Raw genomic sequence first — 25,178 nt, forward strand, 5'->3', positions numbered from 1 at the left:
AAAAATTAAAATACATTACTCAAATAAAATACACTGATAGAACACATGATCCATAAGCTCTGCTCTCTGGGCTCGACTTATAGATCCTCTATAATTTTCTTTTCTTTAAATCTGGTTCGGTCTCGTTCTTCTCATTTTCACCAATCGTAGGCTTTTCTGCTGGACTTTCTTCCTTGTGCAACAATGATTGCAATTTCGTCTCAACTTTGCTAGGCGATGTCGGACGGGCAGTTATGTTGGTTATTGAAATGGATCTGTCGAGCTCACTCACAGATGGGAGTTGGTTTTTGGACTCACTTTGTATTGAGGCAACATTAGGGGAAGGTACACGTTGAGGATCAATATCCAAGAGCTTAGCAGATGCTTCAGGAGTTGGGGTCAACGGCTTTGGAGAATCAGATCTCAAGGTGTTTATGGTTGGGATGGTACTTCCTGAAGTGGAGGCCGACGAAGACTTTTGCAAGGCTCCGAGAGGGGCCACCCCACTGGCAGCACTATTGTTGCTACTGAGTCCAGGTTGCAGTTGTGGTGTTGGTGGTGGTAAATGAACACTGTTGGGGTAATAATGCAGCTGGGAAGGGTGTGGATGCTTATGTTCATACATCGAAGTGAAAGAATTTCTCTGACTATGATAGTGGTTTGCTTCAGGATTTCCAGGGCCTGCTGATGTTGGTGCACCATCTAAGTTTTGGGTGTGGTCAATTTGGGGGTTCGGTAACGAGTTGGTCCTGCTTCCAGAAAGCTTGTGATGGTGGGTGATTGCACTTGTATGGGGAGGAAGCTGAGATTGGATCGGATGAGATGGGGTATTAGATCCACTGCTGTTTTCGGTTCCATTATTGCTCATGTTAGGAAAAGGATATTGACGATAGTTCTTGAGCTCTGGAAGCCCGCCCTTTATGTTATCATATATCGAAGATCTTGATGATGAGGACCCAATTTGGCTCGGCGAAGCTGTCACTGCACCTGCCACCATGGTAGCTGGTTGTGATGGGTTTGGCTTGACGGAGCTGGTAGGCCCAGCGTTGGCACCACCAATTGTCAAGGGGCTGTAGCTTTTGGACTCTGCTCTCATCCTGTAAGCGTTTGAACTGTTTGCAGCTGCCGATCCCTGGTTGCCTTGGGGCCCTGGTTGGTTTTCATCGCAAAGAATCTTGGACTGTCTTGATGGAATTGGTTGTAACGGGTCCACAAACACCGACATATTTCTGGGGTTCTGTTGTTGGACTTGGGATGGGGGTTGGCCTGGCTGTTGCTCATCGTTGGATATGAGCAGCGAGGTGCTGACCTTGCCCGGGTGTCGATGGGGGTTGTAAATGGTGTAATGAGGGTTAAGTGGGTAGTACTGGGGAACAATGTGGAGGTTAGAATTCGATGGTTTTTTGGAGGTTGCTGAGTTGAAGTTGGGGGTGTTGAGGTGGTAGGCAGGGCCGGTTGCGTTGGAGGAGATGTTGACGTTGTTTAAGGTGTTCTGATTTATTCTTTGCAATAAAACCGACTTGAACTTTGAAATTTCGTTGAGCAACGGCGCGCTTGCTTTTAAGGGCTCCAGATTGGAAATAGCGGCTCCAGCAGGGTTTTTGTTGGAGTGGACAACTGACATGGGCGAAGTATTAACTTCGTCCTCTTTTTCACGGAGGGCCTGAGTGGCAGGCGTATTCACGGGCGTGCGGTTGTTCTCGGCACGATTGAATATGTTGGAGTTGATTGTGGGTCTATCCGATTCAGGTTCGGGATTTTCTCGCTTGACTTGGGTGTCATTTGCAGGGGCTGATTGGATCAAGTTCTCGAACATCTCCAAGATCTGCAAGGTGTCCGACAGGTTGCGTTTGAGCTCAAGGAGAACGGTATCGTACTTGGAGTTCATGGCAGACAACTCGTTTTTGAGGGAGTTGACTTGATTGTTCAAGTCGAGGAATTTGAAGTTGATTGAGTTCTCAAATGAGCGGGAAGTTTTGAGGGGAGGCGGCACAGGAGCACCGGACGGAGGTTGTTGGGGCTGCTGGTGCTGGATGTGAGGGTGGTAGTGCAAGGGAGCATGTCCCTGGGGAGAGGGAGCACCATGGGGAACTTCGTGAGGATGGGCGTGGGCGAACTGGGGGGTGGAATGATTGCTTCCTTGGGTAGGAGGCTCGGGTCCTGGAGTCGAGGCAGTGGGAGGAAGCTTGTATTGAGGCGGAGGGCCCAGGGGCTGGGGCGGAAACGTGCCGTTTAACACTGTTTGGTGCTGGACCAGAAGTGCCTGGTGGTACAGGCTGTCGGCGGAATGGTGTCTTGAGTGGGCTCCTGGGTGGGCAGACTCGTCCTCGGAATAGTATGGCGGGTAGGCGTAGTGGGGAGGGCCGATGGGGTTGGAGGTGGGAGGAAGGGACTTCAAGTTGACGACTTCCTTGTGGGAGTTAATGTTTTTGGACGAGCGTCTTTTGATGAGCTTGAGCGAGTCCACGTCGCCTTTGCGGAACTGGTTGGCTGAGTGACGGAACTCCCACTTGTTGGCAGAGGTGGTGGAGGAGCCGCCAGCGAGCGCAGCCGCGGACTCCTTCTCGGAGTTCTGGAAGGTGTCGTTGACCTTGTGGAAGCCGTACATGTTGAGCTGCCGTATGAACGAGGCGATGTTGGTGTGCTTGAAGTACTGGCTCAACACCTTGGAGAAGTCTTCGCCCGGAAGGAGGCAGAACGAGTCGTGGGAGGGGGCCCACCAGATCAAGTGGGAGATGGTGGGGTCGTGGAGCATGTCGTAGAGCTTGTGGATGAACACCGTCTGGGTCTTGCCTGTGGCAGCAGCCGAGGGAGCAGGAGGCTCCTGGGGAACACCAGGAGAGGGACTGGGGGAGTGAGCGGGTCTGGTGGGGGTGGGGACCAGGACGGCTATGTGGGGGGACAGCCGCAAGGGGGGCTGTTCGGACAGCACCTGCGGTGGGCGGACCGTATCAGGCTGGAGGATCGACATAGGGCAGAGTTGTTTAGCTATAGACACATCAACCAAGATGTCATTTAGTGGCCGGAGTGGACCCGTAAAAAATTTACCGTTGAGTATGTGGTGGCGCGGGTGCAGGACCGTTACGTAAGCCGCACCAAACGGCATTAATTCCGCAAGATTTTTTTGGTGAGGGACCTCTTGTATCGGGACACGGCTTCGGAACTGGAACGGGCCCAGCTAGGCCGAGACAATGACTACCCTTGGGAATGTGATGATTGAGCATGGAATCCGAGCATGAAGCGTGACGGCCCTATCCGTGCTACTCGGTGCATACGTACATCCTCATCTGCTCCTTACTCGGGTATCCTTGCCAACTTGTTCCACCACTGATTCTTGATTACGGTGCTGTTCCATCTTGGCAGATACGAGGAACATCTGAAGGTGGCTAAGGTGGGAGGCCGCCTTCTCTCACATGCCGGGAGGCTGGGCCAGGGCTGTGCGGAGTTGTGGTTGGACACACAATGTGCTGTACGGACTAAAAAGCTGTGGGCACAGGTGAGACACACCAGTTACGTAAACGCAGCAACGGCTTTTGTTGTGCGTGCCGATTGTTGCGAGATGATGTCACTGCCGATCGCATTCAGGCCAAGCTTTGGGGTGGATTTAGGGTGTTACACTTACGGCGACGTTTACCGACGGTTACGGTACCGATACGGGGGCTCATCCATTTCACCTGTCACGTGACGCTGGCGATTGGAGGGGTGTGTTTGTGTGCGGCGCCAGCCTGCAGGCGTCGGCACCCATTCGGGTGGCCCCGAGCAGGTGCCAGAGAGTTTTTGCTGGGGGCACGTCCGCAGCCATCATCTGTGAGTGAACTGTTTACGTCCGCACTGGGAGCGTTACCGTTACCGCCAGCGTCGTCGGGAGCATCCGATCAGGGCCCGGTGCCGCAAACGGCAGGAGGCGGTAAGACGGCAAGAGTAGGTGAGAGAGGAAGACAAGGCAAGAGTAGGTAGACTATGTAGAGTAGGCAGAGTAGATGACAGTAGTAAGGATGGGCCAGTACTGCCAGCAGTTGGGTGCAAACTGCCACCTGGCCACTGAGTGTCTGGACTGGGTGACGGGTGACTGACCCATGGCGTTGACCATCCTCCCTCCCACCAGATCAGTCATCGCAAAAGAAACCGCACGGTCATGTGACAAAAGAAATTGGAAAAAGAAACGGTCCGTCCCGTGACCCCTGGCTTCCAGGTCCACCCCCACGATGAGCTCCAGATCGCCACCGTCCTCTGGCTGTCCCCCTCCCGGCACCTGCCTCCTAGTGGCAACCTCGCCTGATCGTTTCACCTCCGCCCAATCAGGCTCCATTCTGGTGGTGACTCCTGGGGCGATTTTTTCGCCCCCCCCGCGCACGCCCTCTCACGCACTCCCTCCTCCACTGCCGAATGCCCCCTCTATCGCCTTGCTATTATCACCTCTATTATTTCATAAGCATCGTCATCTTTCTTTTTAATTTCAGTCGTATATATAGTTTGCCGTTCGCATATCGACCTCCCTGATCATATCCGCACACCTATTAAAGACTCCCACCACCACCGTCCGTCCCCCACGCCTCCCATCTATTCACATCGCCTCCTCCTCCTGCCCCTCGTCCGCCCCTAATACCCACCCCTCGGTACCATCATGATGAACTCCCACATGAACAACCAACCGCAAGACCTGGAACAAGTATTTCTGGACGACCACCAGTTCAGACAGGTGTGCTTCGACAAGTCGCCTGCCACCGCCAACCCGTCGCCCGCCGACCCTGCGGGCGCTGCTGCTGGCACCGTGCCCAGTGCCCCTGGTGCCCCCTCGTCCGTGGCGCTGGCGTCGCCCAGCTCCACGGGAAACGGCCCCCACTCGTTCAAGCGCAACTCGTCACTGGCAGCCTCGCCCTCCACCTGCCTGGACCAGTCCAAGCGTGCCCGTCTTGACCCGTCCCTCCAGCTGCTGGCAGCCGCTACAGCTGCGGCAGCGGCTGCTGCCTCCTCCAGCGCCTCCTCGGCATCGGCACCCTTCGACATGCCATCTCCCAAATCATACACCAACGACATCATCAAAAAGGGTGGCCACCACCACCTTCCCATCTCGCCGGATGCGTCCACCCCTGCCGACGCTGCGTCGTCGTCAGCGGCGTCCGTGACTTCCACAGCCGGCACGCGTGTGGCCGTCATCGAATCTGCATCCAAGTCCAAGGCCCCAAAGCTTATCAGGCGGTTCAGGTCCCGCTCGTTGCCCATCATCAACTACAACTCGCAGCGGGCCCAGCACTTCCACCACCATGGCCACCATCAGCAACAACAGCAGGGCCACCCCCACTCGCACCACCACCACCACCACCATTCCCATCACACCACATCGTCATCCAACATCTCTCCATTACCTCCCATCAACCTCCAGTCCCTCAAGGAGATCGATCTCCATGAAATCTTGAAGAACCCCCAGCTCCGCCACGACATCCTTTTCGACCCCCAGCTCCAGTTCAGGCCCAACTTGGACGGCGAGCGTGGCAAGCGCAAGAAGTCCATAATAGACAAGTACTGGCTCGAAATCCTGAAGGAATGTGGCCAGTTCTTCAAGACAAACCCCCAACCGGCCCCCATCAAAATCCACAGACTCCCCATCCTCTTCACTACCCTTAGAGACATCTTGCTCTCGCTTCTTCCCACCAAGGACAGACAGCAGGTCAACGAAATCATGGACATCGAGCTTCTCATCCAGCAGCTCAACCGTGGCTCGTTCGACTTTGTTGAAATGTCTAAGTGGCTCGGTGATGTCTTCAAGTCCCACTGTGCTCCCATGCGCGACCAGTGGGTGGTGGAGATGCACCAGAAGTTTGTGGACGCCTACACCAAGAACTCCGTGGACTACTTAGTGGGTGGTTTACGGATGATCTTCCAGATTCTCGAGGCCATGAAGTTAGATGTAGCTAACCATCAAATTAGAATACTCAGACCGGTTTTGATAGAAACCGCCGTGGATTTCGAAAGAGACTACTTCCAAAGTTTAATCAACCATCAAAAAATCAATATCAACGATTCTCTCAACTGGTTCTACAAGAAGTTTGTTAAGAAGTCAAAGTCGAATGTGATTGTGGATGAGGAAAACCAAGAAATGATCATTAACGATACTGTTCTCAAACCGGTTATTGTTTCTTCTATCATCGACTTGCTCTCGTGTCGCCAAATGGCCACCGAGTTTCCTTCCACCTTGGCATTTGATCATACCCGCCTTGTTCTCCTCAGAGCTGACGTTAGGCAATTGGTCTGCGTCCAATTATGCGTGGTGTTATTCAAACAATTAGTTCTCCTTTCCAAGAAAAAGAATCCTTCTATTCCAAGTGCCACCTTACTTGCTCCTGCAAATATCCTCAAGGTCCAGCAGCAAATTTTGGCAATCGTGACCGATGATAATGGTAACATCAAATGGACCAAGAACATATCATCCATCTCGCTTCAACTTGTGAAAAATGTTATGGGAACTAGTAGCAGCTTGCCCCCTGATATGGTTGATTTCAGTTACAACTGGCTTATCAAGCACATCCAACCAAGCTCGGAAGTTTATGGGTTGATGGAGGGTAAAATCTTCAAGGACCTATTGAACGAAATCGTTGCCAACATGGGCAACGAGGAAAGTTCCACATATTCCAAGGATGAAGCTACCAGCGAAAGTTCTACTTCTAGTGCCAACAACGGGGCTTCTGAGTTGAAGAACATCGCTGCCAGGATTGCTACTTTGGTCAGATTCCACTGGAATGTCTTTGGAAACTACTACATTGAATACGTCAAAACCCAACAGAACAAACTTCAACAAGACAAGATTGCCAAGCGTAATGTCGTTGTCAGCAACAGCAAGAACAAGTTGCTTGAAAACAGCATTAACGAGGACGGCAACAGCAACCAAGGATTGAAACCCAGTAAGAATAGTGCTACCAATGCCACCATTTTGTCCACATAAAGATACTGGCAAATCATCTCCATCATATTCATCATCATCATAGACCACCATCCACCTCATTTTAACGATCACCTTTCACTTCGTAATACAGTCATCATACACCCCCTTCTTGTATTCGTACCTTTCATGATTTCAATGACCACTTCGTGTCGCGACATTCAACGAGGCACCAACCACTTGCACCAGCACTTTATGATTTTTTTTGATTACTTATCTATAGGAAGGGTTTATTTAGTTAGTTCACACCAGGTTTCTATTTCTCAATATATATACTAAAAGTATAGTATCCAGTGTAGAACCACAGGGTTAAGGGTTACCAGAAGATCCACGTAAGCAAGGCATTCACTGTTTGCCAGTGATCCAGAGAAAGTATTTGCTTCGAAATTACTCGGATCGAAATTAGTAGATGACATATTTTTTAAGGAAATGAAACGAACTTTGTTACGCTTGTGATTAAGCGTGGTGACTTCATCTCTTTTAGAGTTCAGCAGGATTTCTTGAACGGGAAGTTTTGGTTGGTATATTCGCACTACCAAATATCACTGCCAGACTCTCACAGCAACCACATTATCACCACCATGGCTATTCTGACACCAATGAAACTGATGCCCCTATCTATCGTGCTTGCGCCCTTTAGGCTTGCCTACAATGTCACGTCCTACACCGTGAACTTGGTGGTGTCTGCGGTCAGCCACACAATAGTGATTCCCGTCTTGCTTACCTTCAACATCATGATATACACGCCGTTCATTAGGATGCCATTCGTTGGTCCGCTCGTGTGGCTCCTTGAGTTGAACAATTCGGAGCATGTATCGGACTACGACTGGTTGAGCCAACAACTCCACTTGTTTCTCGTCAACGCCTTCCATTTCGTTCTAGTGGCAGTTTACATAGGGGTGATTGTGGGGGTGCTCAGCGGCTTGAACTTGAAGGTGATTAGATTTGTGTTTGGGCTATTCTTGCGCTCTGGGGATGCTGCTACTTCTCGTCCTAAGGATACCAAGGCGATGCAAACCACCCCCTTTCTCGACGAGGTCTACTCCAGAGCCCTCAAAAAAGAGCAACAGAACAATGCTGCAGACAACATCGAAGCGTTTTCACCCGTGCAGTCAATTCCGTCCAACTCCACGGAGTCGCTGGTGACACACTTGGAGCCACTTTCGCCCCCTTACTCCCCACGAGATGGCGTCAGGTCCACGGCAAGTGGCATCGAAAGCCGTCTTTCTGCCCAGCGCTTGCGGGAAAGGTTCCGGAACAAAGACCACTTTGTCAACGACGGTGGCATGGACATCTACGAGGACGACGACGGCTACGGCTACAATGAGGCAGGTGCCGAAATGGCCCAAGCGCCGTTAATCAACACCATCGAAGAGGAAACCGAAAGCGAGGACCGGGAGGACACGCCCCGCCATGAAACACTCTCTTTACGTGGTGGCTTCGACGTCAATACGACCAGTACCAAAACGACCCCCCACGGCTCGCTTAAAAGATGATAGTTACGTAAGCGGAACCACCTCATAGCAGGACCACATATTTGCAGACTATAAATAAGTGGTGTTCTCCAACAGCTTCACTCCTATACTTGACAACCACCACCGCCAAGAACGCTTCTTTGGTCATGCAACATCCCACGGCCCGAAGGGCCAATACGCACAACAGGCTCCTCTCCTCCGACAATTTCGCCCTCTCGGAGTCCCACCACGATGCTTTGGGTGCCGCCAACACCTCGATCCGGCAGGTCAAGGTGGTCCAGAAGCTCGTTCCTAGGCCGGTTTCTTATCCCTCGACTAGTCGGCCGCTGGGTGTGTTCGCAACTCCTCCACACTCGTCATCCGACTCTGCCATCCACACCACCAACTCGTTTGTGAAGAGAATATCCTTTGTCGACAGCAACAAAATGGACACGGCAATTCCTTGGCCTAGACTCAGAACATGCGTCGACGAGTCCCGTTTCGAGGACTCGGGCGCCACCTCCCAGCTAGCACGCTCACTAATTCGATACTTGAACGAACTTGGGTTCACGGACTCTAACTTGGTGTCGCCCGATTCCAGATTGGGTGCGACAGACACTTCTGACTTGGGTGAAACAGATGCAAAGAGGTACTTTTGTGAAGTCACATTTCATGTGCGCAAGAACCTGAAACCTTATACCGTCAATTTAAAGTTGACTTATGAGCTAAAAAAAGTGGCTTTGAATTCTAATCTATTCATATCTAATGAACAATTGTCTAATTACTTGCGAGATAAGTTGGTTTTCCGGCGGCCAACATCGCTTTCGCAAAGCGAGTTCGAGCACTTCGAGCAGAAAATGAAGTCAATGGAGTTGACAGAATTGAAATGTTATATCGATGGATTGATGATCGAGATCTAATGGTCTAATTGTTTTTATCCACATGTCCCACGCTTGGTGGAGCTGTGCCTGACTCCCACACCACGGGATCATTGGTCATTTCAAACACAATCGACCCTCCCTTGCTAAATAATGTGCTGTGATCTACCCAGTTCTGGTTATGTGCAGCTCCGTTGATTGTGACGCTTTGCACATATTTGTTCTGTTCGCTGAGCCCGTTGGCAGTGATTTCCAATTTATTTCCGTTATCAAGATTGATACTGAAGTACTTGGCCTTGGGCGAAGTGATCAAATAGTTCGGGGTCCCAGCTATTGGATAAAAGCCCAAGAGTCCAAATATAAGCCATGCTTGCATGGCTCCAGCATCGGAATTTCCTGGTAGCCCCTTACTTCCAGTGGTGAAGTAAGTGTCAATTATCCAACTTACGGTTTCAACACTTCTATACTGCTCATTAACAAAGTTGTAAAGATACGGAGTAAGGAAGCTTGGTTCGTTTCCAACATCAGCAACCTCTTGTGTTCCGTGTAATTTGTACATGTCATCCAATCTGGTGACGAATAGTTCTTTGCCACCAATAAACAGGATCAAAGTCTCAATATCCCAAGGAACTGCCCATCCGTACTCCACAGCCTTCCCTTCATAAGTAAGGTCTCCCCAGTAGCACTTACCGCAGTCGAAAGGGTCGTAGTTGGTGCTATTGAATGTACCATCGGCATTTTTTGGTTGAATGAATCCTTTATACGATTTTCCTTTGGCAGTGGCATTGAAATTCCAGATCTTTTGCCAGTTAGAGGATCTTTGAAGATACTTTTCGTAGGCAGTTTGGTTATTGAGGCCCTTAGCAACCACAGAAAGAGCAAAGTCATCATAGGAGTACTCTATGGTTCTTGTCAATGAGCGAGTATAGTTATTTGTGACATATCCGTACTTGAGCCAGTCGGGAAGAGCACCTCTTCCTTCTTTAGTATCAGCATCAGGTGCAAACGAATCATGCCAATAAGGAGGAGCGACTTCTGCATTTTTCACCATCGCTTCAAAGGCATCATCCCAATCAATTCCTTGGATTCCCTTGACATAGGCATCGGCCATCAAAATATCCGAGTTGGAGCCTCCTTGCGTTCTTCCATTTTGATTGGCACTTCTACCGTCAGGAGTGTATCCATCGTGTTTGTAAATTTCAATTAAACTCTTGACCAATTCCGACCCTCTGGATGGGTTGATAATGTTAAACAAGGGATTCAAACACCGGAAAGTATCCCAGATTGTGAACCAGTCGTCGTAGTATACAGGCGCATCCCAATGGGGGTTTTCACCTGTTCTGTTGCTAGGTAAAAGATGCGCCCCATACAAACTGGTGTAAAGATAGCTGGCAATGGTAGCATTTTCACTGGATATGTCGATCTTGCTGAAAACTTCATCTTGCCAGATCTTCTGGGTATCTTGGACAGTCTTTTCCAAGTCGAAATCGGACCCCAAATCGTTATCGATATTTTTAAGAGCTTGATCAGCAGAAATGAACGAGATACCAACCTTAGACTGAACAATGTGATTTTGATCCCACAGGAATACCAATCCGAATGAGCCATCTTGAGTAGTGGAAGAAGCTTGCAGACTATTCTCGCTAACCTTGCTGGCCTCGTAGCTTTTCACTGAGCTCGCACTGGTATCGAATTTGGCTGCGAAATATAACGTCCAGGCGTCCAGGTCTCCCCAACCTCCTTTCAAGGTGGTATGACCAGAATAGCCCGATAAGTCAGCGTCTGCAGTAATAGACCCATTCACGAAGTATTGGGTCCACCAGGGCCGCTTGGGGGCAGACAAGTGATGGGATCCATTGACCAAAAGTTGAGGCGAGGTTCCTGAAGGAAAAGTGTACTTGAGAATACCCGATCTTTCAGCAGCAGCAAATTCTGCCACTATGCCACTGGTGGTATTAAAATTGTAGTACCCCACCTTGGCCACATCATGAGAGGACCGCGTTAAGTTGTGCTCGACACTGGGGTCAAAATCGCCAATTATAGGCAATTGCGATACTAAGCCATATTCTGGCGCACCTCCAGTTCCAGACTCGTGCATCATTGAAATGCCCGTAATCACACCGCCAGGGGTGTATCCGGAATATGCATCTCCGAAGCTGGGGTCAATGCCGTCGACGCCGAGTTTGGCCATGCCAAATGGCCGGGTGGAACCTGGGAACATGTGCCCACCATTTTCGGTTCCATAAAATAAATCCACATAGTCAAGTGGATCAATTTTAGGCTGATTTATGGGGTATTGGAACGAGCTTCCAACCAAGGACGCGATGGTTATAAGTGAGAGAAGCATGGACTGGGGAATCGGCATCTACGACTGGCAAACCCCTTATATATGGTTCCATGCCCGGACAGAAGCCGACAGCCGTTATTGTGCCTTTTGGCCAGGAACCCCTGGTTATTGCAGAACGTGGCTTTCCAGGTTGCCATATGGTGCTCTGGCTATTTTAGGAGCCATTGACTGGAGGTTGTCAAAACCCACATGGCTGTCAACGTGGTTTAATAATTAGGGGCGCGCAGGAACGTTAAATGTCAGGAAGCGAGGCATGAGGAGTGAGAGGAAGAGGAGGAGAGGTTGCGTATGGGGCCAATAGGCCAAACAGCACAGCACTCCAGTTGTATATACCAGTGGCTATTGCCAACAATAGTGGCATATGTGGTGGACACTGTCAAGCGAGCATTAATGAAGGTCCCAAATAGGTATTGAAGTTGCGAAATTATGGGCTTTTTTGATTGACGTGCGTCGAGATTAGCAGGTGGTGATCCGAGGCTGCTGACAAGCCAGGGGAAATGAGGGTGGTGATTACACGCGAAAACTTCAATACAGCAGGCCATTGGTGTGGCTGAACCACGTTTGGAGTCACATCACGTTGTCAGGGCAGTTCTGGGACGAAATTCTTTGCTACGAGCATCTAGTGCCATCTGGTAAAGTTTGTACTTCGTTACGTGAAGGATTAGCGGTGTCGACAAACATCGTTTATAAATAGACTGGGCAGATATTAATAGGAGGCACCAGTTGGAATTCGGCACCAAGGTGCCTCGTATTTGTCGTGTGGAGAGTAACTGGCCGTATAATCAATCGCAATGATAAAATAATCAATCGCAATGATATTTAGGGATGTTTTTACGAGACTAACTTCTGGTTCGATCGATGGGTGCAAGCGTTCTAAGTAGCTGTTGTGTGCGCTGGACCGACAATTTGTGGTTCATGATTTCCGTTAGCTGGCGTTGGAAGACTAATTTTACCCACGAAACGGAACTAAAAATTTAGACAGCGTTGAAATAGGAAACCCAGTGCCGTGTGGCGCCAGGAGCCAGGGGGCTTAAGCGGAAGGGCACCAGGACGACTCAGGGCCACCGAATATAGTGCACATGCCTGGGATCACGTGGCGTTCGGTCATTTCACCCACCAGATACGAAACGAGTCGCAAGCCTGGTCGTGGGAGTAGATCGTGAAACGGTATTTCCCTTGTAATTATCACGCACTTACTAAATGGATGTATTAATTTTCAATGTTTGTTTAGCAATAATTTGGCTTAAGCAATTAACCAAGCTAATCTGGACCTCTGAGATCGCTCAATAGCAAAAGGGCTATTTCTTCACTACGAATTTTGTCGGGAGGGTTGATAAATAGCGCTCCTCGATATTTCACGTAGTAAAGATGTTATAATCCAAAGAGTTCAAAACAAAATTCTTGGAGTAAAAGAAACGGCGAGTCGAGGATTGGCCAACAAGTTCAAACTACTTAAATGAGATCCATGAAGATACTCATGGACAGGAGACATTTGCCGGGAACTACCACTGAAAATGGGCACGTGATTGCAACAATCACAGGCCACCTGAGATGCCCAAAGTAGAGTAAAGGGCGAGAAAATTAATGGATTTAATACTGGGCAGTAGTAAAGGAGCTTGCAAGGAGGGACCACTCAAGGCCCCACCGAGTCCACCGAGTCGGTGTGTATTCCAGTAGAATAGTGCAAGTGGGGATTACCTAATCAGAGGCTTCACCCAGTCGCTGCCACTGGCTCACTCCCCATCCTGGTTGCGCCATCGCTATTCCACGGCCAAATTAGGCGTTGCGCTGCAAGCGGCGATCACCCCTCCAGATTTCTCCTGCATCCCTGCCTCGTCGTGCCGTCGTAAAATCAAATCCCTCACCGGGTGCACCATCCCAAACAGGCAGGATCATCACTATTAATAGCGACCGCTGCGATGCTCACCAGATGCCAGTAATAGCGGCAGGGAAAAATTTGTCCTGGCTTGGCGCCAGACCCTTTGCCAAGCACACCCCCTACACGCCGTCACGGTTGCCACCCGCCGCACCACCCGTCATGCACCGCCGCTGCCGCCTGTGATGTGTCATCGCTGGCATGGTGCCGGGCGCCGGGCCCTGTAAGCAGAGCGTGGGCGCGGACACGACCGCACCCTTGCCTCACTAGTAGTGGCGGTTATTTGTGTGATGGCAGTGAATAAATCAGGAATCGTTGTCTTTGTCTTTGCTGTTTAATCCATTCCTATAGGTGTCGTGTCGTCGTTGCCGTCGCCGTTGTCGTCTTCGTCGTTGTCGTCGTTGTGACCTTTGTTGATATCCTCGTTCCTTCCTTAACTACCATGGGAGACTCCAAGCCCAAACGTACCATTTCCAAGCTCGGGAAGCTTTTTGGCGTGCTGTCGACCAACTTAGCCCACGACGCCGACCGTGCCCGTGCAGCCAGGTCGCCAGACGCCGCAAGCGCCGAAGTTCCCGAAGATCTGGGCCATCAGCCTGCCTCCAGCATCCCATCGCCCACCGTGCCTTCTTCAAGGTCCCAGACCCCCATAAACACGGCGGCTGCCGCCCAGGCCCTCTCGTCGGGCAACACATCGCCATCGCTGATGTCCTCGTCCAACGAGGCCACCAGCTACCTCACGTTTGGCATTGAAAACCCCCACTTCCACCCCCCTCCAAACAACACCGTGAACGAGGCCAACCTCCAGAAAATCAACGCGTCGTTGGCCCTGGCCAAACCCTCGCCCCCGGTTGCTCAGAACAGGGCTTCGCCCACCGTTTCGAGAACCTCTTCCACCACCATGGTACCTCGCAAGATAACCTCGCCCTCCAACAAGTCCAACCCGGTGTCTCGCTCGTCTTCGACGAAAATTCCCCAGGGCCTGTCGTCCAATATAGCATCCAATCCATCCTCTGCAAGCATCAACACCTTGCCTTCCACCCAGGTGACAAAACCCCGGTTCCGCATGTTGGAGAACGGAAACCACGAGCATAACCTTAGATCGGCAAAAAGACAGGAGAAGTTGTCCAACATGTTGAAGGACTTGTTGGGAGCCAAAAAGCTCCGTGACGAGGCCAAGAGTGCGGTGCCGAATATTCTTCAGGGTGCAATTAACTCCAACCCTCAGAACAACAAGGCCCAGGACAAGCCCCCCACTCTTTTTGCTGGCTTGGTTAATCATATCAAGAACAACACTTCGCCATACCACGCGGCCCCTGGCGACAATTCGGCACAGCCAGTCACCGATGAGTCTGCCACTGTTCCTTACATGCCTACCAACCCTACTCAACCCGATGCCCGTTCTTTCGTGCAAAAGTACGGACGTTGTCAAGAGGTGATAGGAAGAGGGTCTTTTGGTGTGGTCAGAATATCGCATAAGAAGGTGGCAACCTCTTCATCCCAAGATGAAGTGTTGTACGCAGTCAAGGAGTTCAAAAGAAAGCCTAGCGAATCAGACAAGAAGTACAACCGTAGGTTGACCTCAGAGTTTTGCATCTCTTCGTCTTTGAAGAACATTAATATCATTGAAACCTTGGATTTGTTGAAGGATGCCAAAGGTGACTACTGTGAGGTGATGGAGTTTTGCTCTGGTGGTGATTTGTACACCTTGATTATTGCTTCAGGCAAATTGGAATATGCTGAGGCCGACTGTTTCTTCAAGCAGTTGATTAGAGGTGTAAACTACATGCACGATATGGGTGTTAGTCACCGTGACTTGAAGCCAGAGAATATTTTACTTACGCAGAACGGTATCATTAAGATCACTGATTTTGGTAATGGTGAGTGCTTCAAGATGGCGTGGGAAGACGAGGTCCAGTTGAGTGAAGGTATTTGTGGATCCTCGCCTTATATTGCGCCTGAAGAGTTTACGCAAAGCTCGTTTGATTCGCGTGGAGTCGATATCTGGGCTTGTGGAGTTATCTACATGGCCATGAGAACCGGGCGTCAACTTTGGAAGTTGGCAGACCCTAAGAAAGATGAGTTTTTTGAAGAGTATCTTGTGAAAAGAAAAGATGCCACTGGTTACGATCCCATCGAGAGCTTGAAGAGAGCCCGTTGCCGTAACGTTATTTATTCCATATTAGATCCCAAGCCCGAGAGAAGAATCACTGGGAAACAGATCTTGAATAGTGAGTGGGGCCGTGAAATCAAGGTGTGTGAAGCCGGAGAGGGCCATACATAAGGGTAATAAGCATGCTACTGGCAAGTAGTGGTTAGGAAAAAGTGTAGAGTAGAATCTGTAATACTAAATGGTATATTGTTCATAATTAATAATGGTTTAATCCCAACTGATCCATGTAAATGGTGCTTCATAAGAAATTAATTACACTGCAATGAAATGGTAAAGGTAGGAGCATTGCAACATATCCAGACTAGGTGTAGCCGACGGAAGCGCCCCACTGTTGGCGAAAAGGCAGGCGATATACTCGCAAGGTGTCGGGACCCGCCCCAGGAGTATTGAAGTATGGATGTTGCTGGGCAGGTACTGAAATATGCTGAAAAATATTATGGGGGTGTTTTGGAAGCTGGGTTCGGCTGGGTTTTCGAGCCGAAACTCAGGGTTTTCCAACTACAAGGCTAGACTGCCACACTCAACACTGCTGAGACGGTTGGTAGAGTACACTAGAGCAATGTTGAAAAATACAGCTTTTAAGAGAATCAATTTACCAGCTTTCTCTCGCTTCCCGAGTGTTGCTGTGCAAATTATTATTTCATTGTCGCAGAGTGAGAATGCGGATTTGTCACTGTTCTGCCGGGAGGAACAAGCTTGGAACAGGTGATGTGTGTAGCTAGGAAGCCCAGGCTGTCTAGCTTGGCAGATCAGATGTTTCTGACTAGCTTCATAGCCCAGCAGAATTCTCAAGCAGGACGTGCTAAGGGTGGAAACGGATCCCACTACCCCAAACATCCATTCTGGGGATATTCCCCAATCAGGCATTTTCGTGCCAAATTTTGTTCTATGGAGAAGAGCGCAGGTTACGGGCGCGCACACTGGAGCCTGTTTGTGCTGATATCCTGGCGGAATTAGCGGGAGGTGGGACCAGACGACACACGGAGATCGCCAGGGAAGGCCAGGTGGAGGAGCTAACCTGCCAGGAGACACCTCGAGACATCGAGGCGAGCTGGTCACGTGATCGGATATCCAGGGCTCGCTGGGACGCTCGTCAAAGACACAGCGAGTCCACCGCAGCCGGTACGCCACGGTGCTGGCACCAGAGTTACTCTGTGGCTGCCCCCCCAGACACTCCCCCCGCCCTTTCCTCGCTGTAGCCCTCTGCCCGCTCCCACGAAATGAACATTCCCTCTTCTTTGTGAGCATCTCTCCTTTGTGAGCATCTCTCCTTTGTGAGATTTTGTTTGTTGTGGTCTCCTGTACAGGCCGCCATGAGACGTGTTTTAGGCTGGAAACATTTGAGCACCACGACGGACCTTCTTCTCTTTCGATAATAATCTTGCCAAATACAGACCCTACAGGATAGACGTCACTGGTGCACATTATGGTCGAGTTATCAGATTTCCAGCGTCAGGAAAAGGTGGGTGAAGGCACCTACGGAGTGGTGTACAAGGCGCTCGACACCAGACACAACAACCGAGTGGTTGCGTTGAAGAAAATTAGATTGGAGTCGGAGGACGAGGGCGTGCCCTCGACTGCCATCCGAGAGATCTCGTTGTTGAAGGAGATGCGGGACCAGAACATCGTCCGTCTCTACGACATCATCCATTCGGACTCCCACAAGTTGTACCTTGTGTTTGAGTTCTTGGACTTGGACCTCAAGAAGTACATGGAGTCCATCCCTCAGGGCGTGGGTTTGGGCGCCAACATGGTCAAACGGTTCATGAACCAGCTCGTCAAGGGTATCAAGCACTGCCACAGCCACCGGGTGTTGCACCGGGACTTGAAGCCCCAAAACTTGTTGATCGACAAGGAGGGTAACTTGAAGCTTGCTGACTTTGGGTTGGCTAGAGCGTTTGGAGTGCCCTTGAGAGCATACACCCACGAGGTCGTCACCTTGTGGTACAGAGCCCCCGAGATCTTGCTTGGAGGCAAGCAGTACTCCACCGGAGTCGACATATGGTCGGTAGGGTGCATCTTTGCCGAGATGTGCAACAGAAAACCGTTGTTCCCAGGTGACTCTGAAATTGACGAGATCTTCAGAATCTTCAGAATCTTGGGGACTCCCACCGAGGAAACATGGCCTGACGTCAGCTATTTGCCGGACTTCAAGCCCACTTTCCCTAAATGGTCCAAGAAGGAATTGGCAGAATTCGTCCCTACCTTGGACAGCGATGGTGTTGATCTTTTACAGCAAATGTTGGTTTACGACCCTAGCGGAAGAATCAGTGCCAAACGTGCATTAATCCACCCATACTTCCAGGAAGATGAAGGTGAAAACTACGATGGGTATTCTAGATCGGTCAACATGGGGTAATGACTGATACAGCAATGGTATAGTTCGAGTCTCTTACATAATTACACATCAAAATAAATGGCGAAAATCATAATTATTCTGTAAAGGTGATTACATCGAAGCGAATGGTTATCATGACAATTTTTAGAATGTCGGCCTACCAGACTTGTTTATCGTCACCAAGTGCTGAACTCTTTGATACTAATACTCTCAAAGTTAACTACATCAGAGTCGTAACTATTTTGCAGAGATTATTATTGCATCTAACTGTGTACTAGTATGTTTTTACCTATATTCTTAGCATCGTTCATAGCAATGTATCGAGAAAATATGTAGCAGATCTGACTAATTGGATAGAGAAATAATCAGAAGAACCATGGCAAGAATTGCCACGATAAGTGCTAGTGTGTAACCATTGATCTGGGTATTATTGTGCGGAGCTTGGGTATATGTTCCTGGAGCAAGTTTCTGGGATTCTGTTGTGGCATCTTCTGGTTCAGCTATTGTTTTTTTGGGTATTGCAACTTGAATTGTGGTTATTTTATTAGCTGATGTGGTTGGTGTTGGCACTGTATGTGTTATGGTTCCCTCTTCGATATCATTTGAAGGTATAGGTGTCTGCAAATGATGGGGACTGACTTCATGGGCTGGTATCGATTCATTGCCTTTATTTATTATTTTTTGAATAATTGCGTCATCCTTGTGGGTGTTAATGGTAGTGGTCAAGTCTATGCTTTCCTTGATAGGTTGTGGGTCTTCTATGATTGGCGCAGATCCAGGTTTCTTGACTTCTTGCAATTGGTAGCTGATATTCATTAGCTCAGACCTCAAAGACCCAACCCTTTCAATCATACGATTATTCTGACTGTTGAGACTAATCAAGTTCTTAAAGTCGTGGTTATTCTGGTTGCTCATCTGGTTAAGTTCGATTTCGATGTTTTTGAATTTACCCTCAAGATTGGTGTGGAATTGTTGTAGATCTTCCAAGGATTTCTTCAATTCGAAGCCCGTGAACTTATCACTTCCTTCCTTTATATTTAGGTCGAGGGACAGCTTCTTGGAAATCCCCACATCGTCCAACAGCTCGGTGTCCTTATCGTAGAGGGTCGCAGGAGACCCATCCGAGTGTGCTGTTTCCATTAAGGACGCAGTATCATCGTAATCATCATCAGTCATTTGGTTCTCTGCTAGCATATCGTCCACTTGGGTTACGAGGGCATCGATGGTCGCATCGTACTCAATATCTGGGTACCTGGCGGAGGCTCGGCCACTCTTAACAATCAAATTGTTAAAGTTGTCCTGGTAATATCTCACTGGTTGGTCCTGGTAGTAGTCGTCAAAGTCTCCATAAAGCTTCATGTTATCGTAATCGAAAATCTTGATGTCTTCAAGCACATTTTCCATCAAACGGAACATGTCATTTTTGGAAATCAAAAGCTCGTTTCCACACCTTTCAAAGGTGTTCTCAAGGTTTTTGACAGTGAGACTGATGTGATGGCTGATTATGGGGTCGTGAGTGAAAAATGGCGCTGGTGAGTCTTCGCCTAAGAGCTCGAGCTCGATCATCCTGATCAAGTCAGCGAGCCTGTGCAATGCTAATTGGCCCGATTGCTGCGGATCGAGCTTGCTCCAGGCAGTCTCGAATATGGAATCTTTGTGGATGGAGGCCTGCTCGTCGTGGTGGTGTCGTATCCTTCTGGTATCGGATCTGGGGCGGAACGAGTCAGCAAGAGGCGAATTTGCGGCCATGGTGGAAGCAGCGACGAATGGCAAATGGTTTGTGGAGAAAACTCGGGGGTCTTAAAGCAGTGGGGGTGGATAAGGAAGAGGGAGTAGTACCCGGAAAGGAGAATCGACAGCCAAATATAGCAACTGTGGATGGAGATGAGATTGGTTATATGGGTCTGTTTGGGGCCCAGCACGACTTATTTACTATTTGCGACGATTTGCCAAATCGGGAACTGTAATGACAGATTGTTGGCCACTTTAGTGCGAAGTAACCTGTAGAATGGGGGATGGGGGCCAACATGCATTTTACCCTGGGGCAGGGCTAAACTGCAACACGCCACCACTAAAATGCAAACAACCAAACCACCGCTAACCACCTCCAACCACACACAATGAGTGAAGGCGACGGCTACGGCAGTAGCTACAACGACGGACGCCCGAACGAGTACGACGACTACTACTACAGCTCGTCCTACCAAGGTAGTGGCTACAGAGGACGCGGACGTGGCGGTGGCTACAGAGGAAGAGGTTCCAGTTACTACGACAGCTACAGCTCTTCTAGTTCCAGAGGAGGCAAATACTACGGGCGCTACGGCTCATACTACCAGGGTGGTGGGAGTAGTGGCCGTGGAGGTCGTGGCGGCAGCAGCGGGTCCAGCTACACCCACGACACATACGAAGGCGAACCACATGGCGAAGAGCCAGTCCCACACGAAGGCCACGACACCTACCGAGGCTCAGGATACAAAGGATCAAACTTCAGGGAGGACTACCGTGGATCGTACCGCGGGTCATATCGTGGCAGAGGAAACTACCATCTGCAGCCCCACTATAGCAAAGAGACCCTGAACCAGAACGACGGCACCACCACGCCAAAGGCAGCCAGAGAAACGGTCAAGCCAGTGGCTAAAGCACACAACAACCCTTGGATTGACACCCTTGGCATCAAGGACCTGGCTACGATCGACACCTTAGAGGCGAGGTACAACGAGCTTCAGGCCACCAACAAGGACATCATCGAGCTCCAGCAGGCCAAGTTGAAGTTGGAACGGTCGGTGGCCACCTTGGAGAACCAGGCTTCGCGGGAGGAGCTCCATGTCCAGTTGACCACCGAGAAGTTGGACGAGTTCACCTATATGTAGTGTATTATATGTATATTAGCTAGCGGAGCTAGCAATGGATAACCGAACGGAGCAGGATGTAAGCGGAGAGTAAAATCATTGGCATAGGGTTTTATAGCAGATCATCAGGGGAATAGTGAGACTGAAGATGTAACACGTACAATATTTCAGGTACTCCATCTAGGTGCGTGCTGACCATTATTGTACTAAATTATAGAGAAGACACGGACAGTTATGAATAACTGGCTCTTTAATCTAGGGGAGTCAGGTTTTCTTGTAATCATCCAGGAGAGACCATATAGTTATAACTTGCAAAGCGACTTTAATTTTAAAATTAGAATAGTTCATTATTTTCCCCTTGCTACTCCTCTGGTTTCATGTAGTTAAAATTAATTAATGAACCGATCTACAAATTTATGTACAGTAAAATAGCCCGACTGTCAGCTACAATTCCCAAAATGCCCCAAGCATTCGGAGGTCTCTCGCAGCAATGTCACTTCAAACTCCCAAGTCCATGTGATCTAACAGTGGTTTTCCAAGCACCCTGTATTTGATATCCCCAGTGGAGCCCTGTAGATATAGTATTGCCCAAGAGAAAGCTCTATTTCTACCAAGGCTTGATTCTCACCTCAGGGTCTATTTCTAAGTCAATATGTGAATCCATACTGGAACCTCTTCTTGCTTTGCAACGACCCGACTTTAAAACTATATCATCCTCCCCTATTGTCGACTTCACGTTCCAACCTCGCGTGCCCAACACCAAAAACACCCAAAAAATCCATTTGTATCGCGTTCTCTTCAACACTACACCATGGTTTCCAACTTTGTCAGCACCATTTCTGATTGCAGCTCTGTCCAGGCCTTGCTCTACGGAGCCTTGTTGGTCGGAGTGTACAAATTGACCACCTTCACCTTGAGTTTGACGTCGCTCTTGCTTGACGCCTTCGTGTTGCCTGCCCAGACCTTCCACAAGTATGGAGCAAAGAAGGGCAATTGGGCGGTGATTACCGGTGCTTCCGACGGGTTGGGCAAGGAATATGCGTTGCAATTGGCCTCCAAGGGCTTCAACATCGTGTTGGTGTCCAGAACCTTGTCCAAATTGGAGCTCATTGCCACCGATATCGAGTCCAAGTACAAGGTGCAGACCAAAGTGGTTGCTTTCGACGCCTCCACCGATGAGGCTGCCAACTACATTGTCCTTGGCGACGCCATTGCCGGTTTGCCTGTGTCCGTGTTGATCAACAACGTGGGCCAGTCCCACTCCATTCCTGTTCCCTTCTTGGAAACCGAGGACAAGGAGTTGAGAGACATCATCACCATCAACAACATTGCCACCTTGAAGATCACCCAGACTGTCACCCCTGTTATTGCTGCTACTGTTGCCAAGAACAAGAAGATCAGAGGTCTCGTCTTGACCATGGGTTCGTTTGGTGGTTTGTTCCCCACTGCGTACTTGGCTACATACTCAGGCTCCAAGGCGTTCTTGCAAGCATGGTCTAACGCTCTTGCTGGCGAGTTGAAGTCGCAAAGTATCGATGTCGAGTTTGTGCTCTCCTATTTGGTGACCTCTGCCATGTCCAAGGTCAGACGCACTTCTTTGGCCATTCCTAACCCTAAGGCATTCGTCAGATCCGCGTTGGCTAGCGTGGGCCGTCGTGTGGGTGCCCAGGAGAGATATGCCACCTCCACTCCCTACTGGACCCATGCCTTGATGCACTTTGCTGTCGAAAACACGGTTGGAATCTACTCCAAGGTCACCAATTCCGTCAACCTCAGCATGCACAAGAGCATCCGGATCAGGGCGTTGAAGAAGGCCGCCAGAGCCAAGAAGGAGTGATTCCAATTGTATTTCAGTGTATTAGCCGTAATCTATGCTTATCAGGTCATGTGACCAGCCGTCTCCCGGCACGCGATCCCTCTCACGTGGATAGAACCTTCTAGAACAGCCTCGAACCTATCGAGGCCGGCTCCACTTCAATATATATTTTATCAGGCTTGCTCAGCAACTTTTCTCCCAACAGTATCAACATGGTAAAGGAAACCAAGCTTTATGACCTATTAGGCGTCTCTCCCTCCGCGTCGGAGACCGAGCTTAAGAAAGCATACAGAAAGACTGCCTTAAAGTATCACCCTGATAAGCCCACTGGTGATACCGAAAAGTTCAAAGAAATTTCAGAAGCGTTCGACATTTTATCTAATGAAGACAAGAGACAAATCTACGATGATTATGGTTTAGAAGCAGCCCGTGGTAACGCACCTGCCGGAGGTGCTGGAGGAGCCGGAGGATTTGGTGGAGGTAGTCCTTTCGGTGGATTCAGCGCTGGCGGTGGATTCTCTCAGAATGATGCTTTCAACATTTTCTCCCAAATGGGAGGATTTGGAATGGGAGGTGGTGGTGATGACTTCGGTTTTGGCGGTGGCCACAGCTTTGGAGGTGGTGGCATGCCAGGTGGCTTTGGAGGCATGGGTGGTGGCATGGGCGGACGTCAAGCTCGTCGTCCCGAGCCCGATACCGTGACTCTTCCATTGCCTGTCTCCTTGGAAGACTTGTACAACGGTACCGTCAAGAAGATGAAGATCAACAGAAAGGGTCTCAATGGTCAAAGAGAACCAAAGATCATTGAAATCAGCATTAAGAAGGGATGGAAGGTCGGCACCAAGATCAACTTCGCTAACGAAGGTGACTACCAACCAGAATGTGGTGCCAGACAAACCATCCAGTTTATCCTCGAAGAAAAGCCTCATCCTATTTTCAAGAGAACAGACAATGACTTGAGCATGACTATCCCATTGAGTTTCAAGGAATCATTACTCGGATTCGACAAGGAAATCAACACTATTGATGGTAGAAGAATTCCTTTGAGCAGATCCTCTCCTATCCAACCGGGAAGCTCCACCACATACCCTGGATTGGGTATGCCAAAGAGCAAAGCCCCAACCCAAAGGGGAGATCTCCAAATTCACTTCAAGGTGGATTACCCCATCTCCTTGAATCCTAACCAGAAACAAGCCATCCATGAAAACTTCTGAACATAGCACGCATGACCATTAATGATTATTATAGACCCATCATTTATCTAGTACATACAATATAAACCTACAATTAAACAGTAAATAACCTTGCAATGTAAATTCGGCAGTTTTGTATTACGTAAATGCTTACGTAACTGCACTCGCCATCAATAGCCCACTATCACAGCGGCCACCCAGTACTGAACACATCAATGTCGGTTATTCTAGCATCAGCAGGCTATGACCACACAATCAGGTTCTGGGACGCCCTCACGGGGGTGTGCTCGAGAACGATCCAGCACACAGACTCCCAGGTGAACAGGTTGGAGATCACTTCAGACAAACGATTCCTTGCAGCAGCAGGGACCTTGTATGTGAGGCTTTACGACATAAGACAAGCCGGAAGCTCGGGAAATGCCACAGCAGCAGCTTCTGCCACCAACAATGGTAACGTCAATGGCCATGGCAACCATAATAACGGGAACAACAACCCAGTGATGACGTTTGAGGGCCATACCAACAACGTGACCTCGCTAGCATTTCAAATAGAGAACAAGTGGATGGTGACCTCCCTGGAGGACGGGACCGTCAAGGTCTGGGATGTGAGATCCCCGTCCGTACAACGGAGCTACAAGCATCATTGCCCTGTGAACGAAGTGGTCATACATCCCAATCAAGGAGAGTTGATCAGTTGTGATCAGGACGGAAATATTCGGATCTGGGATTTGGGAGAGAACCAATGCACCCACCACTTGATTCCCGAAGACGATGTGCCCATCAATTCATTGAGTGTGGCCAGTGACGGATCGATGCTTGTGGCAGGAAACAATAAGGGAAACTGCTATGTGTGGAAGATGCAAAACCAGCGGGACATCACCTCGCTCACACCTATAACGAAGTTCAGATCCCACCTGAAGTATATTACCAGAGTGCTTTTGTCCACCGATATGAAACATTTGGCCACTTGTTCTGCCGACCACACTGCTAGAATCTGGTCCACCCAACAAAACTTCAATTTGGAGACCACTTTGCAAGGACACCAGAGATGGGTGTGGGACTGCGCTTTCAGTGCAGACAGTGCTTATTTGGTGACCGCATGTTCGGACCATTATGTCAGGTTGTGGGACTTGTCAAATAGCGAGACCGTCAGACAGTACAATGGTCATCACAAGGGAGCTGTGTGCGTGGCATTGAATGATGTCTAAATTGCCTAGTGGCTTGGACGAAAAGTACTTCCAGTAATACCATCAGAGGACTTATTTAATTGGGATATTCAACTAGAACTAACCATCGATTTGTCTCCGTCCAGACCATTGGGTGCATTATTTCGGTACA

The 25,178-nt window shown here is 49.4% G+C and overlaps 12 protein-coding genes across 12 annotated transcripts; 8 read left to right on the forward strand and 4 right to left on the reverse strand.

Annotated features, from left to right (window-relative positions):
- Positions 1-88: 88 nt before the first annotated feature.
- SFL1 (Sfl1p) lies at positions 89-3,085 on the reverse strand (the record flags this gene model as incomplete). The annotated part of the gene is made up of 1 exon (XM_020206470.1): positions 89-3,085. The coding sequence occupies one exon, from the start codon at positions 3,083-3,085 to the stop codon at positions 89-91; it is 2,997 nt and encodes a 998-aa protein (XP_020067153.1).
- Positions 3,086-3,937: 852 nt separating this feature from the next.
- Positions 3,938-4,288, reverse strand: CANTADRAFT_19625 (uncharacterized protein; the record flags this gene model as incomplete). Its single annotated transcript, XM_020206471.1, has 1 exon — positions 3,938-4,288. One exon carries the CDS (start codon positions 4,286-4,288, stop codon positions 3,938-3,940), a length of 351 nt encoding a protein of 116 aa, XP_020067154.1.
- Positions 4,289-4,603: 315 nt separating this feature from the next.
- SOK1 (Sok1p) lies at positions 4,604-6,919 on the forward strand (the record flags this gene model as incomplete). The annotated part of the gene is made up of 1 exon (XM_020208842.1): positions 4,604-6,919. One exon carries the CDS (start codon positions 4,604-4,606, stop codon positions 6,917-6,919), a length of 2,316 nt encoding a protein of 771 aa, XP_020067155.1.
- A 251-nt stretch (positions 6,920-7,170) lies between these two features.
- Positions 7,171-8,853, forward strand: CANTADRAFT_132441 (uncharacterized protein). The gene has a single exon (XM_020206251.1). It carries the CDS (start codon positions 7,498-7,500, stop codon positions 8,410-8,412), a length of 915 nt encoding a protein of 304 aa, XP_020067156.1. The 5' UTR covers positions 7,171-7,497; the 3' UTR covers positions 8,413-8,853.
- A 441-nt stretch (positions 8,854-9,294) lies between these two features.
- On the reverse strand, positions 9,295-11,595 carry CANTADRAFT_45157 (uncharacterized protein; the record flags this gene model as incomplete). The annotated part of the gene is made up of 1 exon (XM_020209182.1): positions 9,295-11,595. One exon carries the CDS (start codon positions 11,593-11,595, stop codon positions 9,295-9,297), a length of 2,301 nt encoding a protein of 766 aa, XP_020067157.1.
- Positions 11,596-14,372: 2,777 nt separating this feature from the next.
- On the forward strand, positions 14,373-15,755 carry CANTADRAFT_44550 (serine/threonine protein kinase; the record flags this gene model as incomplete). The annotated part of the gene is made up of 1 exon (XM_020209121.1): positions 14,373-15,755. One exon carries the CDS (start codon positions 14,373-14,375, stop codon positions 15,753-15,755), a length of 1,383 nt encoding a protein of 460 aa, XP_020067158.1.
- Positions 15,756-17,070: 1,315 nt separating this feature from the next.
- Positions 17,071-18,260, forward strand: CDC28 (cyclin-dependent serine/threonine-protein kinase; the record flags this gene model as incomplete). Its single annotated transcript, XM_020208845.1, has 2 exons — positions 17,071-17,999; positions 18,131-18,260. The coding sequence occupies 2 exons, from the start codon at positions 17,071-17,073 to the stop codon at positions 18,258-18,260; spliced, it is 1,059 nt and encodes a 352-aa protein (XP_020067159.1).
- On the reverse strand, positions 18,222-19,871 carry CANTADRAFT_24723 (uncharacterized protein). The gene has a single exon (XM_020207202.1). It carries the CDS (start codon positions 19,729-19,731, stop codon positions 18,328-18,330), a length of 1,404 nt encoding a protein of 467 aa, XP_020067160.1. The 5' UTR covers positions 19,732-19,871; the 3' UTR covers positions 18,222-18,327.
- Positions 19,872-19,916: 45 nt separating this feature from the next.
- CANTADRAFT_132645 (uncharacterized protein) lies at positions 19,917-21,247 on the forward strand. Its single transcript, XM_020206252.1, has one exon. It carries the CDS (start codon positions 20,103-20,105, stop codon positions 20,850-20,852), a length of 750 nt encoding a protein of 249 aa, XP_020067161.1. The 5' UTR covers positions 19,917-20,102; the 3' UTR covers positions 20,853-21,247.
- Positions 21,248-21,642: 395 nt separating this feature from the next.
- On the forward strand, positions 21,643-22,668 carry CANTADRAFT_4085 (ketoreductase; the record flags this gene model as incomplete). Its single annotated transcript, XM_020208846.1, has 1 exon — positions 21,643-22,668. The coding sequence occupies one exon, from the start codon at positions 21,643-21,645 to the stop codon at positions 22,666-22,668; it is 1,026 nt and encodes a 341-aa protein (XP_020067162.1).
- Positions 22,669-22,763: 95 nt separating this feature from the next.
- SIS1 (type II HSP40 co-chaperone) lies at positions 22,764-23,958 on the forward strand. Its single transcript, XM_020206253.1, has one exon. It carries the CDS (start codon positions 22,860-22,862, stop codon positions 23,859-23,861), a length of 1,002 nt encoding a protein of 333 aa, XP_020067163.1. The 5' UTR covers positions 22,764-22,859; the 3' UTR covers positions 23,862-23,958.
- Positions 23,959-24,055: 97 nt separating this feature from the next.
- On the forward strand, positions 24,056-25,048 carry CANTADRAFT_19634 (TOR complex subunit; the record flags this gene model as incomplete). Its single annotated transcript, XM_020206472.1, has 1 exon — positions 24,056-25,048. One exon carries the CDS (start codon positions 24,056-24,058, stop codon positions 25,046-25,048), a length of 993 nt encoding a protein of 330 aa, XP_020067164.1.
- Between the last annotated feature and the right edge of the window lie 130 nt (positions 25,049-25,178).

The sequence above is a fragment of the Suhomyces tanzawaensis genome (assembly GCF_001661415.1).
Source record: "Suhomyces tanzawaensis NRRL Y-17324 unplaced genomic scaffold CANTAscaffold_1, whole genome shotgun sequence".
NCBI classification, from domain to species: domain Eukaryota; kingdom Fungi; phylum Ascomycota; class Pichiomycetes; order Serinales; family Debaryomycetaceae; genus Suhomyces; species Suhomyces tanzawaensis.

Coding starts and splice junctions, on each gene's coding strand:
- SIS1 (XM_020206253.1), top strand. CDS start 22,860: ATGGTAAAGGAAACCAAGCTTTATGACCTATTAGGCGTCTCTCCCTCC.
- CANTADRAFT_132441 (XM_020206251.1), top strand. CDS start 7,498: ATGGCTATTCTGACACCAATGAAACTGATGCCCCTATCTATCGTGCTT.
- CANTADRAFT_24723 (XM_020207202.1), bottom strand. CDS start 19,731: ATGGCCGCAAATTCGCCTCTTGCTGACTCGTTCCGCCCCAGATCCGAT.
- CANTADRAFT_132645 (XM_020206252.1), top strand. CDS start 20,103: ATGAGTGAAGGCGACGGCTACGGCAGTAGCTACAACGACGGACGCCCG.